Genomic DNA, 14178 nt, shown 5'->3' on the forward strand with positions numbered 1-14178 from the left:
CTCCTCTACTTTCCACTCTTCAACAATGGCAGGGCATTTCCTGCTCCATGCTGGATGTTTCACACAAAAGACAAAAAGACAACAAACTACTTCGGATGTACAGCTTGTTTATATTTTTTATATTAATATAGTGTTGCCAAACATCTCAAATTTGGAACATTTCATTTGTTTTCTGAAGAAAATCTATAGAAAGTAGAGAAAACTTGCTTAAGTATTATTGATATCCAGAAAATACCCTCCATTAAATCATAAATAAACTACTGGAATACTTAATTAACTCAGTTTTGACATACAACACATTCACTAATTACATATGGTCTGTATAGAGCACAGATTTCTTTTCTCTTTGTAGCCCTAAGCATACTGTGAGTCAGTGTAATGACTGTTCCTTTTCCCTCCACTACTTCCCATGCTACATTAAAATTGGGATTACTTTTCTGCATAGCCCTCTGCCAGGCACTTAATTGCAAGTTGCAGAGTAGTCATGTAGATGTAGATAAAGATATCATAGGGTAGTAATAGTGAATCAAATGTCAAGACAAAAGCAGCACGTTGTTTTAGTTCACTAATGACACTCTTTGTATTATTACACAACACCTTCTTCCGACTACACCCTTATTGTCATTCAGTGTGCAGGTCTATTTCACAGTAACTGAATATCCTTCAAGCTCCTTACTTTTTTGGAGTTTGGCTATTGCATTGGAATTGGATGTTTCAACATGATGTGTTCCTCCGTGAAGCCTTCTACTAGAATTTAGTGTTCCTAACGCTTCTTGTACACCTTTTAGTATCCAAAATGGGATCACATTCTCTCATGCATCCTCCTTTCTCATCATTAGTATAAATGCATTCTGACACACTGAGAATCTCATATGACACATTGTTTCTTTCTTCTTTGCAAAAATTACATTTGGAAGAATGAGCTCACTTAATAGGTCACAGGGTGTTATTGCTACCCAGTGGTTACCAAAACCTCTGCAAATATTTGAAACTGAATTACTGTAATGGGTTCCATTCAGTTTTTGGAGGAGCTTGGGAAACAGAAGTTGAATCTGACAGAATTATGCATGCAATTCTACTATAACAGGGAAGTAAAGGATGCCTCATCTGTTGATGTATTGACAGAATGTGTATATACGATTAGGGAGGGGGATGGAGGGACATCTTTTCTGAACCACTTTACAATCAAAGTAATTAATCCAAGATGATCACTCTCCAAAAAAAGCACATGTTCCAATGTGTTGCTTGCAAAGGTTGTTGCCAAAGTATGACAAGAATATATGGTTGGAAACCTTGGGCTGCCAAACTCAAATCATTGGTGATTCATTTGTCTGAGCTGCTCACCATTTAGCAGGGTCCACATACCTTATGCATGTTGTGGATATATTGAACATTAAACTCAAACTGTAAGGGGCATTCACATGAAACCCAATGTAAAGTAAAGGTAATGATTTTATTAACTCAAAAATGTAGTTTTACACAGTACACACACTCAAAAATAGTTGCCAAAACTGTTGGCACATTTATCCCATTCCAACACTAGCTGGTCGATTCCATCCTTGAAGAAGCTAGTAGGCTGCCGTCGGATCCAGACCTGGACCCAGTCACACACTTCATCATCCATTGTGAATCGATGTCCGCGAATAGCTTTTTTTAGAGTCCAAACACATGAAAGACGTATGGTGAAAGGTCGGGACTGTATGATGGATGTTCCAGCATTTCCCACCAAAACTTCTGCAATGTTGTCTTCACCGCATTGGCCTTGTGTGGGTGGGCATTATCATGCAGGAGGATAACGCCATTGGACAACATGCCTCAGCATTTCAACATGATGGCTCATCTAAGGTTCTGTAAAGTGGCTTGATAACACCAGGCACTGATGGTGGTCTCCCATTCCAGGAACTCGACAAGCACTGGGCCCTTGTGGTCAAATAGAAGGCCATCATGACCTTAGCAGAACTGATGTGCACAGCCTTTGATTTCTTTGGAGGTGGTGAAGTCGCACGTTTCCACTGCTTGCTCTGACACTTGCTTTCCAGTTGAAAATAGTGACACCATGTTTCGTCATCTGTGAGAATATGTAACAGAAAGCCATATACCTCCTCACAATAATGTTGCAGATGACTAAAAGACAGTGCCATTTGAGTATTGCGTTGTTCGGCAGTCAGTTGGTGGGGAACACACTGCACACAGATTTTTTGAAAGTTCAAGTGTTGATGCATTATGGTGTGGGAGGTGCCCACGCTAATACCCAGTAACCAATGGATCTCGTACACGGTGATTCTGCAGTTGACCAAGACTAAAGCATTCACTTTTGCAACCATTTCCAGTGTGATGACACAATGAGCCTGTCCAGGACAAGCATCGTCTTCCAGTGACTCACACACCTCAAGGAATCGTTTGCGTCATTCGACAACACTTGAACAGCTCAGACTGTACTCACTGTACACAGCCTTCATCTGTCAATACATTTCACTACATCCAAAGCCCTCCGCCACCAAAAATCTAATCACTCCTCATTGTTCCTGCCTACTCACCTGTATGTTTGGTAGTGGAATGATAACTTGTGTGACCACCTTCTCTTCGGCATGAAACCTCACTGGCACTATGCAACATCAAACGGCGTACACGGTTCAGTCTCTCTACCAATAGATGGTGCCACCATACCCACAGTTACGTGGTGCCACCTTACGTGTAAGGCAAAGGCAGATGCACTGAGCATGTTTCATTTGAATAAGCCTCATGATTAACTCTGAAGAAGAAACACTGACCCCGTTGTACCACCTTCCTGAACATTCACCTTCAGATCACTGATGGCTCCACCTATACCTCTCTCTACCAACAGACCCTGCACTTTGACAGCTGTTACCCCTTCCACATCAAAATTTCATCCAATTTAGCCTCACTATCCATGAACAAAATACCTGAAGTGATGTGAATTCTCTTTCCCAGTATGCTGAAAGTCTCACAAAAGTCGTTCACAGACAGGCAATACCACCCACAACCAAATCTGCAAACAGATTCTGTGCACCATATTCTCATGAACCCCTAATCCTCCCACTACCCCCAAGAATCAGGTGCATGGGAACACCCCTCTCATCACCCACTTTGACTCCAAACTAGAGGACCTGAACCACGTCCTTCACCAGAGCTTCGACTAACTATCATCATACCCAGAAATGAGTGACACCGTACCCCCCATGATCCTTCCCTCCCCTCTTAAAATTCCACTGTCCAACCAACATACACAATGTCCTTATCCATCCATGTGCCACTCCCACTCCCTACCTCTTGCCACAGAGCTCATAAGCTTGTTGGAGACCTACATGCAAGACCTGCCTGATTCACCCACCCAGCAAGTCCTATTCTTGTTCTGTCAGAGGATTATCTAATCTTATCAGGAACAGAGCCCCCTGTGAAAGCAACCTTGTCATATAACACCTCTGCTGCAATTCCTGTACAGCATTCTACACGAGCATAACCACCAACCTGCTGACCAACAGAATGAAAGGCCATTGCCACCTGGAGCCAAGGTCAAAACTGATCACACAGTGTTGAAACACAATACTGAGCACAACATGCTCAATTTCAATGGCTACTTCACAACTGGTGCCATCTGGATCCTTCCCTCCAACCCCAGCTTTCCTAAACAACACTGATGGAAGATACGCTCACAGCACATCTTTTGCACCCATAACCCTCCTGGCTTCAATCTCCACTAACCTGCTGCACCCACAACCTCCATCCAATTGGATCCATTTCCTCTGCCCTTTCACCACATCCCAACCCCTGTCTCCATGTCATTGTCATCATGTGTCACACTAACTCACCAGCTCTGGCACCCATGTGTCACATTCCTAGCCTGTGTACCTGGTACCTCTCACTCCCACAATTCTATCCTGTATGCCTGCTCCTTCCCTCCAAGCCACTAGCTACCCTCCCATACCCCTCCTTCCACTTCCCATATCTTTCTCCCTCCACCCACCACACCTGTCATAAACCCTCACCCCAGCCACTAGTCAAAACGCAATCACAATATTGTGTGCAACTGGAAAAATGTAACAATAAAGGTGTGTGTGTGTGTGTGTGTGTGTGTGTGTGTGTGTGTGGGCGCGCGCGCACGTGCTCTCTCTAGTTAGTTAGCAAAGTTTTGATTCTATTTTGCGTGCCTATCAATGATTCAACACCTCTACTATTTGGTGAGTGTTTTCTCTTACTAATAATTTAATTATTAATAAAGCATGTTGCTATACAAATTCTTGAAAACACTAAACAGAACCCAAAACTACCATTTACTGAATCATTATTGCTACTAATAATCCCATTAACAATCTGTTTCATACTGTGTTAAAAGTATCATGTCATCGGACAATAACAACAGCATTTCAGGAACAGAGTTTTCTGGGCAGTAACTACTCAGTAAAGTGTTAATGTTGCAGAAAGCTTGTATATTCTGGAAAATTTGATGTTTGTATAAACAGGAGTTCAGGTCTGTTCTGGATGTACATTGATGTTCATAACAAATGAGCTTTCCATGCTAAGTGTTGTTTTTTCCTTCATGACCTTGCTTTTGGATTTGGACTGAAGTATGGTAATAGTAGGTTTTTCAGACTCTCCTAAACCTCATCTCACTCACCCACTTCCATCATAATCCATCTCTCACATAATCAATGTGGCTGATCATCTGGAAGATTAAGCACTGTATGAGTGTTTCCTCTAACTATAATGCAAGTAAATCCACTTCAGCACAGTATGAAACACCACTGTAAGTAGACCTTGGTACCATGGTGACACCTAATGAAAATTTAATCAGCAGGTCATTTGGTAACCTGTAAAACTGCAAATTCTGAAGGATGATGATGTTCAGTCACACAAGTAGTGATAGTGTTATCAAATATTTTGAGGAATTTAAGTTGCAGATGGTATATTTTCAAATCCACAGCCGCCAAACATTATATTGTTTGAAAAAAAAGACTGTATTTTTCAAAATGTGATCTTAGAGGGAGTTATAGGATAGTGAATGGCACATTTGTTTATACTAACATTACAGAAATGTTATTTAGCACTATCATGTTTTCTCTTAATCTAACAGTGTTCACATATGTCACCCATTACATCTACAGTTTGTAAGAATTCAAAAAAATTAAAATCTGCAACTACTTATAACATGAATATTTACCTGTACACAGAATAAGTGTTTTCACTTTACAAACAAAAGCATCTGCCATAACAAAACCATCTTCAGTTGCATATGACACTCCAGGAACTTGGATAACATTTGGTGGCAATTCACAAGTGTATCTTTCTTCTTTTCTTGAACTAAGATATATTTTCTATGAAGAAAAAGGAAAGTCAGTCCTAATTAGTTCAAAGCTGTATAGCAAAGAAAAATATCTGAGAAGAACAAAGTAAGTGCTATTTAAAAAGAAAATGTGGATGAATCCTTGAAGAAATTTCACAATGCTGTTAAAATTCAGTTTTTCAAAAATATAGTTACATTATCTGAGAAACCTGATGTTGACCAAGTATTTACATATAGCTGCACCCAATACTTTGCGTGCATGGAATTTATTTTTGACTTATAAAGCTTCACTCTATACAACATTTGAAGTAGTGTGACTGGGGACATGAACAACAAGCTAGTTTGCTTCTTTACAGTGGACAGAGTGAAAAGAAATTGACACTAAGTTCCATGCCTGCAACACACAGTGTCTGGCCTTGTGCTTTGTTTATGGTCATGGCATAACATAAGCTTATGGAAATTGTACACATTTAAAGTGAAATGGTAAACTGTTACAAATAAGTGGAATTCAGGGAATAAAAACATGCTCACTTGCACCAATTCCTGTCAAAATTTTTGCTTCTATGATGTCATGCTGGAGAGAACTAACTTTGAGCCTCTATCAATGAAGGGTTCTGAGGAGTAAGATAATGCACAACACTGTCAGTCAGAGTTACACTGTACCTTGCCTTCAGAAGGAATTTCCAAAGAGCTAGTAAAAGTCTGATGTTCTAAAGCCACAGCAAGTCACACCTCATGATCTTCATTGGATTCTTGAGACCATATAGTCCTTCCATTCTGGTGTATTCAGAAAGACACAGCCATTTTCTAGACATTTTTATTTTTAAACAAAACAAAATCAAAATGTAATGATTAAGCCCCCAAATAAAAAGAAAACTTAATAAATTCTTTTTCCTAGCAAAGATTATAAATAAACCTATTAAAATAAGTACAACAATGTCATTAAGTTTTAAATATACAAAGAGAAATCCGTAAATTCACATATCCTAGGCAAGTAAATGCAATGTTAGTTTTTTCATAAAGATAAGATTGCAGTATTTAATTCTATCACTGACATAAACTTCTAAAAATACACCTGTCACTAAGTTAAAAAAATTAACAGCACCATCTATTGGTTCTTTGGTGTACTACAAAACTATCAAAACCACTTATTGGTTCTTAGGTGCACCACAAAGTGATGATTAAACATCTGAACCACTAAACCATGCAGATGACTTTAGACAAAACTTTCAATTATGATATCCTTTCTTTCCATGATCCAATTTTGATGAAAGAAAGCCTATATGTTGCCCCAAGTTATGCTCAAATTACCTGTGAAAATTCATTTGGCAAAATTGGAGATAGGTGTAGGCAGACAGTTTTTAGATAAAAATGTAAATTTCAATACATTTTGTGACCAAATTTTGATGAAATAAATCCTATGTGTTGCCCCAAGCTGTGCACAAGTTACAAGTCAAAATCACTGAAAATTCGTCTAATAGTTTTGGAGATTAACATGTTCAAACAAACAGACAGACATGATAGTTTTATTATTGGTGTAGACATCATACCGTGAATTACCCCGTAAACTTTTTCTCATTAATTCAGCATGCTACTTCTGAATCAGTAGAAGTTGTAAGACTTCAGGCCCATGTACTGCCAACACAAGCAGTTAATATTGTGGTTGTGATTGTGCACGGTGTATTGTGCCACTTTTTTGTTGTTATATGAAATGAGTGATGAATCAGTTCTTACACAAATTGAAACAGTATCTTCATTGGTCACTTTTTTTTATTAATATCAATAACACATTGCCGGCCGGGATGGCCGAGCGGTTCTAGACACTACAGTCTGGAACCACGCAACCGCTACGGTCACAGGCTCGAATCCTGCCTCGGGCATGGATGTGTGTGATGTCCTTAGGTTAGTTAGGTTTAAGTAGTTCTAAGTTCTAGGGGACTGATGTCCTCAGAAATAAGTCCCTCAGAGCCATTTGAACTAACACATTAAAAGAGTTTGCAGTTTGGTCCTCAGGTATGTGTAACATTTATACAAGTATTTCTGCTTGATGTAACAAGCCCTCTGCCTGGATTTTATTATGCTATAAAATAGTTATATGTTACTTGTTATTCAGACTACAGCACTGAGTCTTACCATTACAAACAATATAGAAATTACTCAGCTGTTGTCCCAAGTACGCAGCATACTGCATATCACTATTATTTACACATATTGTACCAGTGAATACATTCTTGAAAGAAAATATATGTGCAGTAAATATGACTACAGAAATAGCCTGTGAGAAATGAAAGACAGCACCACACATTGCCCACAAATGCCATACGTAAAAAAATCCATGCTTTTTTAATTGTAATAAATCCAACTAACAATGAGGGTAATATCCTTTTAAACACATAGAATTAAGAAAAATAAATGTGACTGATTAAAGTAATTTGTATTTTCAAATTAATATACTTTAGGAATAAAGGAGACCACTCACCAAAAAGCAGAAGTGTTGAGCTGTCAATACACACACACACACATAGAAGAAAGTAAACTTGCTAGATTTTGACCAGTTTGCCAGCTAGGAATGCATGAGGGAGGGGTGGCCACTGCTCCCTCCTGCATACTTAGCTGCAAACCACTCACCTCCTTCCAAGCGGCTAACCACCGACCCTCAGTCCCTCTTCCTGCCTCCTGCCTCTCTCTCCCTTTACCCACCCCACCCAACACTACCTTCACACAACCAATCCATCTGCCAAAAAACAGCAATGGCATTGTTAGTTTAGCTGGCACCATCTAGGGGAGCAGGTGTGTGTGTGTGTGTGTGTGTGTGTGTGTGTGTGTGTGTATTTTATTTCACTGTAAATTGTCAAAAAATAACTCTGAAAGCCAGCAAGTTTTCTATCTTTTGTGTGTGCTATCAATAATTCAACAGTTTTGCTTTTTGGTGAGTAATCTTCTTTCATCCTAAAATATTTCCATTCTACAAGAACTTTCCTACAAGATTTGAATTTTCAGATTTATACTCGTAATGGTCACAGCCAACCATAAACTAAACTTTTCACGTTTAAGTTAATAAAGACAACAGTCTAATAGTACTACAAAAATTAAATCAAGCAATAAATGAAATTCTTTATGAAGAATCACAAAACTTCATGCATAGTAAGTAACATGGGCATAGCATCCTAAGAAACAAGGGCAGATCATCCTCAGTTACAAAGTTGAAATAGTGGCAATGCATTTTTTAAAGTAATCTGTAGTGAAACGATAATACACACTAACTTACTACTGAAACTTCCCCTGTGTCAACATAAATTAATTGATTCATTACTAAAATAAATCTGCAAAAAACTATGTTTATGTAACAACAGTATAAAAATGTATCAGTTACAGTATGTACATATTAGTTGTATCTCTGATCTGATATACTGTGCTAATGATGCTTCTGGACATGTTACCTGTATCTTTGAATAGTTTTGAAATGCTCTGACTCAAAAAAGGCACTGTCTAGCTGAAGCTATGCAACCTACTGACAGTATTCATTTATATGGATGCACTGTTTTAATGTATGTATGTGATAATGACCTGCAGTATGCAGCTTACTCAACCAACTAGTGATTAATTTATAAGATTCTGTGCCATATTCAGAATAACATGTGACATATAGTTACTTTATAGCAAAATAAAATGCAAAGCAGAAAGGTATCTGAAGCAAGCAGTAACACCCATTAAACCTCAATGTCTACCCCAGGATTAAGGTAATTGACATTAAGGAAAATGTGACTGATACAGACATCTGATTTATTTCTCTTGTATTAAAAATAGTTGCAGATTTAAAAACTCCTACCAGGAAAAAATAAAGAATCAGTTCATGGTCCATCATGGTTCTTGTCCAGAACTCTTTCTCAGAAAGACAATATTGTTTTTTATAAATTTGGGGAATGAAGCATAAAGCACACGTTCATAGGTAAACTGTGTGATCACTGCAGAGTCTGTAACCTTCGTGTGCAGTTCTATAGCATCGAGTGCACACCAACCAGCGCAGTGGCATGAAACAGCATCAAGAAAGCGCTGACCTGTGCACCTACGGAAAGAGCAGACAGCACCTCACCTCCAAGAAGACAGAGTTTAGGACCCCCTGCCAATGGTGACTTAACCAACTGCCCATCACTGGTCAGGCCCAGTTTGGTCACAGACTTTGAGAGCATCATTACTGAGTATTGGGAAGACAATACTTAGCCTGTGTTCCGCAAGTAGTAATAGAGAGTAAAGTACTTGCTTGTAGGAGACAAAGGAATCACGAGAAGTCATTTCTTTTTAGAAATCAAGTGCTCAAAAAATCTTCAAGTGTTATGTACAGATCATTTTGGATTCCTGCCAGCGGCCATGGCAGCTTCTCTCCTTCCTTGTTTGGGTCAGTGCTGACAGCCCACATTAGCCAACACAACACTTAGCACTACTTCTCTCAAATTAGTGTGACAAATGTTAGTATTATATTCAAATGGTATGTTATAATATGACCACCATGAAAACTGATTATGACGAAATATTGTGAATGTCACAACATCCTTAAAACAGAAGTTACATCTGCCTATGAAGGATAGAAATTTGTTGTATCCAATATATGAAGAATTTACTTCAGGTTTTGAGGAATGCAAGATTTGTCTGTTACAAATTTGACATGTCATGAAATCTTCAGGAGCAACATGAAGCTCATCAACAAATATCATACAGGGTTCTCTATCATTAGCAATTGACTGTTGAAGAAATCATACACAATCAGTTGGGTACAGAGGTAATACAAGGGCAGGCTGAAAAGTAATGCCTTCAAATCTTTTATGTGAAAATTCTAAAAGCAATTTAAATAAAACAAACTCTTCATCTCTACACATTTATTTCTCAACATAGTCACCCTGGTGATGATTACAGTTCTCCCAATGAGAGATCAGTTTGTTGATACCATCACTGAAGAATATTTGATTTTATTGACTGAGCAACACTCTCACCTCTGCTTGCACTGCTTCATCACTATCAAAATGAAGTCCTCAAAAGTGTTCTTTAAGTTTTAGAAACAGATGAAAACTGGATGGGGCAAAGTTGGAATTGTATGGAATTTGATCGAAGACAGTGGGCACAAGATATCAGATTGCTGCATATGTTGCAGCACTTGTGTGTGGTCTGGTATTGTCATGTTGAAGGAGATGGTGCTCTATATGTGGATGAACTCTTCACATTCAAAACTTGTTTACAGCACACACTGAGATAGTTACTTTACACTTCACCATGTTATGCACTGCAATTTGGAGCCCTCTAATGACAGAGGTCTGCATGTATGTATACACGAAGAATAACGATTTGGAATGTTAATTATGTTTGTTTTATTTAAAAAGCTTTAATCTTTTTGCATAAAAAATGCATAGGCATTACTTTTCAGCATGCCCTTGTATAATTGTCATGCAGTCCTTGGGATTTGCCTATCATGCATACAAAATATGAATCTCAGTCTGAAATTATGAAAATCCAAGTTTGCACAACCTTAAGTTAATTATTTTGGAGGGCATAATTTCCACCAATGAAATCTGACCTGTTCCACAGTTAACAGAAGCAGTAAGAGACTTACTTTCCCCTTGTAATGTTAATTAGCTGCAATCTTTTCTGGGCTTGTCAAACTATTATTGTCATTCTATACAAGAATATGCCACAACTGAAAAACCTCTCATCAAACGCTAAGGAAGGAGCACTGTGCAACGGGGCTGCTGAGTGTGAAACAGCAATTCTAAAATCAAAATACATGTTAGTTCCATTGCCTGTTTGGCATGCCTGGATTTTGAGAACCTGTTAGTATTCTTCCGTGATGCCAGTAATTATGCAAATGGGTGTCTTGTTAACCAATTTCATGGGTAATTTGAGCACGCTATTGAGTATGCATCTAAGAAGTGGAATCAAGCTAATCTTCACAACAGAGCAGAACCTATTTCCTTCAGTAATGTGGAAAAAATTATTTCAGATATTATTTATATGGGAGACAGTTTATGGTTATGACTGATCATGCCACATTTATGCGGTTTAATGAATCTTAGAAACCCTAGTTGTAGGCTGACAAGACAGGACCTCAAGTGAATACAATACTCAGAAAGATAAAAAAGGGCTCCAGTCTCAAAGGTTACAGGGCAAAGAAACGACAAGAATCGACCAAGCAACAGTCAGTATTGTACTTGTAAATTGTCATAGCTGTGTTGGAAAAGTACCAGAGCTTCAAGTGCTGATAGAAAGCACTGAAGCTGAAATCGTTATAGGAACAGAAAGCTGGCTAAAGCCGGAGATAAATTCTGCCAAAATTTTACGGAGGCGCAAACCGTGTTCAGAAAGGATAGATTAAATAAAGTAGGTGGTGGTGTGTTTGTGTCTGTTGGTAGTAGTTTATCTTGTAGTGAAGTTGAATTAGATAGTTCCTGCGAATTACTATGGGTAGAGGTTATACTCATCAGCCATACCAAAATAATAATTGGCTCCTTCTACTGACCCCCTGACTCAGATGATATAATAACTGAACAGTTCAAAGAAAAATTCGATCCATTACAAGTAAGTACCCCACTCATACAGTTATAATTGGTGGACACTTCAATCTGCCCTCGATTTGTTGGCGAAAATACATGGTGGTTGACAGAAAACCTCTTCCGAAATTGTACTAAATGCTTTCTCTGAGAATTACTTTGAACAATTAGTTCATGAGCCCACATGAATTGTAAATAGCTGTGAAAACACACTTGACCTCTTAGCCTCAAATAATCCTGATCTAATAGAGAGTGTCATGATGGATCCAGGGATTAGTGAACACAAGGTCATTGTAGCAAGGCTCAAAACCATATCAACCAAAACCACTAAAAATAAATGCAAAATATATCTATTTAAAACAGCAGATAAAAATTCAGTTGATGCCTTCCTAAGAGAGAGTCTCCATTCCTTCCAAGCTAATTATGTAAGTGTAGACCAGATGCAGTATCGACATCAATAGATAGATTCATACTGCATAAATTAATAAGGGATGGGACTGATACACCATGGTACATAAAACACGTCAGAACATTGTTGCAGAAGCAACAAAAAAAAAAAAAAAAAAAACATGCCAAATTCAGAAGAACACAAAATCTCCAAGACTGGCTAAGTTTCACAGAAGCTCGAAATTTAGTGTGGACGTCAATGTGAGATGCTTTTAATAGTTTCCACAATGAAACATTTTCTCAACATATGGTAGAAAACCCAAAGAGATTATGGTCATATGTAATGTACACCAGTGGCAAAAAACAGTCAATACCGTCACTGCACGATATCGATGTAAATCTTACCGATGATGGTGCCACTAAAGCAGAGTTACTAAATACAGTCTTCCGTAATTCCTTCACGAAAGAAGAGGAAGTAAATATTCCAGAATTTGAAACCAGAACAGCTGTTAGCATGAGTGACATAAAAGTAGATATCTTAGGTGTTGCGAAACAACTCACATCACTTAAGGGGCTCCGGAACGCCCTATACTTGCAATGTTAAAATAACGCTTATAAATTACATCTTTCCTCACAAAGTATTTGAGGTAGGAAGTTGAACTTTTTACAGATTATTTATTGGAATATGGGCTACAACTTAACACAGGGATTTTACAAAATTTTAGTTCAGTTATTAAAGATGATTTTTTTTCAATTGTAATGAAAATTCATAACATTTTTTTGCAATTTTTTATTTATATATTCAAAAATATCCAGTTTTTTGGAAAAAGGCTGTGTTAAATTATGCAGAAGGTACTGTGTAACATTTACTGAAAGTTTGAAACAAATATGTTTGGAAGATCCTTAGAAAACATGTAATTAGTATAAGAAAATAAAAGTTTTGGGAATCGAGCGACAAAGATTGGATTAACTTTTTAGTGCATTCCAGGTCCATAGGATGGATTATCTTCATCCTCTGCAAACTCCTCCTCCAGCTTCCTCTTGTTCCGCCTCCTGTTTACTCTTGCTTGTATTTCTAGACTCTTTACAGCCCTGTCTGCAGCCCGAAGGCGTTCCTTGTCTAAAGCAAGCATCGCTCATTGTTGTGTTCGTAGATTTTGCTACCATTTTCTTCAGTTGCAGTTACTGCAACACTGTTCCAAAAGGTGGTCATGTATGAACACTTATCACATTTCAGTTGTATTTCACTAGCAAGTCCTACGTGCTTTATTGTGGAGAGTTCCAGACCAACTTCACTACAATGAATACATCTTACACAGTTTGAAAAAATTCCTTTGAGAACCGACATATCAAATATTTCATTCACATCCGATTCGCCCATAAAACATTCATAGTTTTCACTCATTGAACCAAGCTTCTTCTGTGAAGTATTTTCTTTCCCACTTTGACTGCTATGGGCAGGTGTACTTGAGAGGTTAGGTTCACTCACTTGGTTATCGTCTTTATTGTTTACAGTAATAACACATACCTTTGGCTTTCCAACATTTCTCCTTTTCTTAAAAGCCTTCAGAGGATTTCTAATAACTTTACTTTTACTCATTATTATACTTCAACAAAACAGAGAAGAAACAGAATTAATTACGAATATTTTCGAGATAACGACAGAGTAAATAAACATGAAACAATCGACAATCACACCAGCGATATATATTGAACCATCACAGGTTAGCCACAACACATACTTTATCTCACATCACTAAAATGTACCTGATGAACACGGACGTTAATAATAACACCATTTGACAGCAGTTTAACAGCGCCACAGTGGGTCACGCCCATGTAGAACACATTTCAAAAAAAATTTAAAAATAGTTGTAGTCTTTGGAATTGAATAAATTATATATCTATTAAAAGGTAATAGTCTGCATATTCAGAAAACGCAAAAAAGTAAAA

The 14178-nt window shown here is 37.9% G+C and overlaps 1 protein-coding gene across 5 annotated transcripts in view; it reads right to left on the minus strand.

Moving 5' to 3' along the window:
• LOC124555596 (flavin-containing monooxygenase FMO GS-OX5-like) overlaps nucleotides 1-14178 on the minus strand; it is a 265730-nt gene that overhangs the window by 30992 nt on the left and 220560 nt on the right. For all 5 annotated transcript variants that reach the window (XM_047129561.1, XM_047129562.1, XM_047129564.1 and 2 more), the window contains one exon: nucleotides 5180-5333. In XM_047129561.1, coding sequence (XP_046985517.1) covers nucleotides 5180-5333 — 154 coding nt within the window. The remainder of the gene's footprint in view (nucleotides 1-5179; nucleotides 5334-14178) is intronic.

The sequence above is a fragment of the Schistocerca americana genome, chromosome X (assembly GCF_021461395.2).
Source record: "Schistocerca americana isolate TAMUIC-IGC-003095 chromosome X, iqSchAmer2.1, whole genome shotgun sequence".
Lineage (NCBI taxonomy): Eukaryota > Metazoa > Arthropoda > Insecta > Orthoptera > Acrididae > Schistocerca > Schistocerca americana.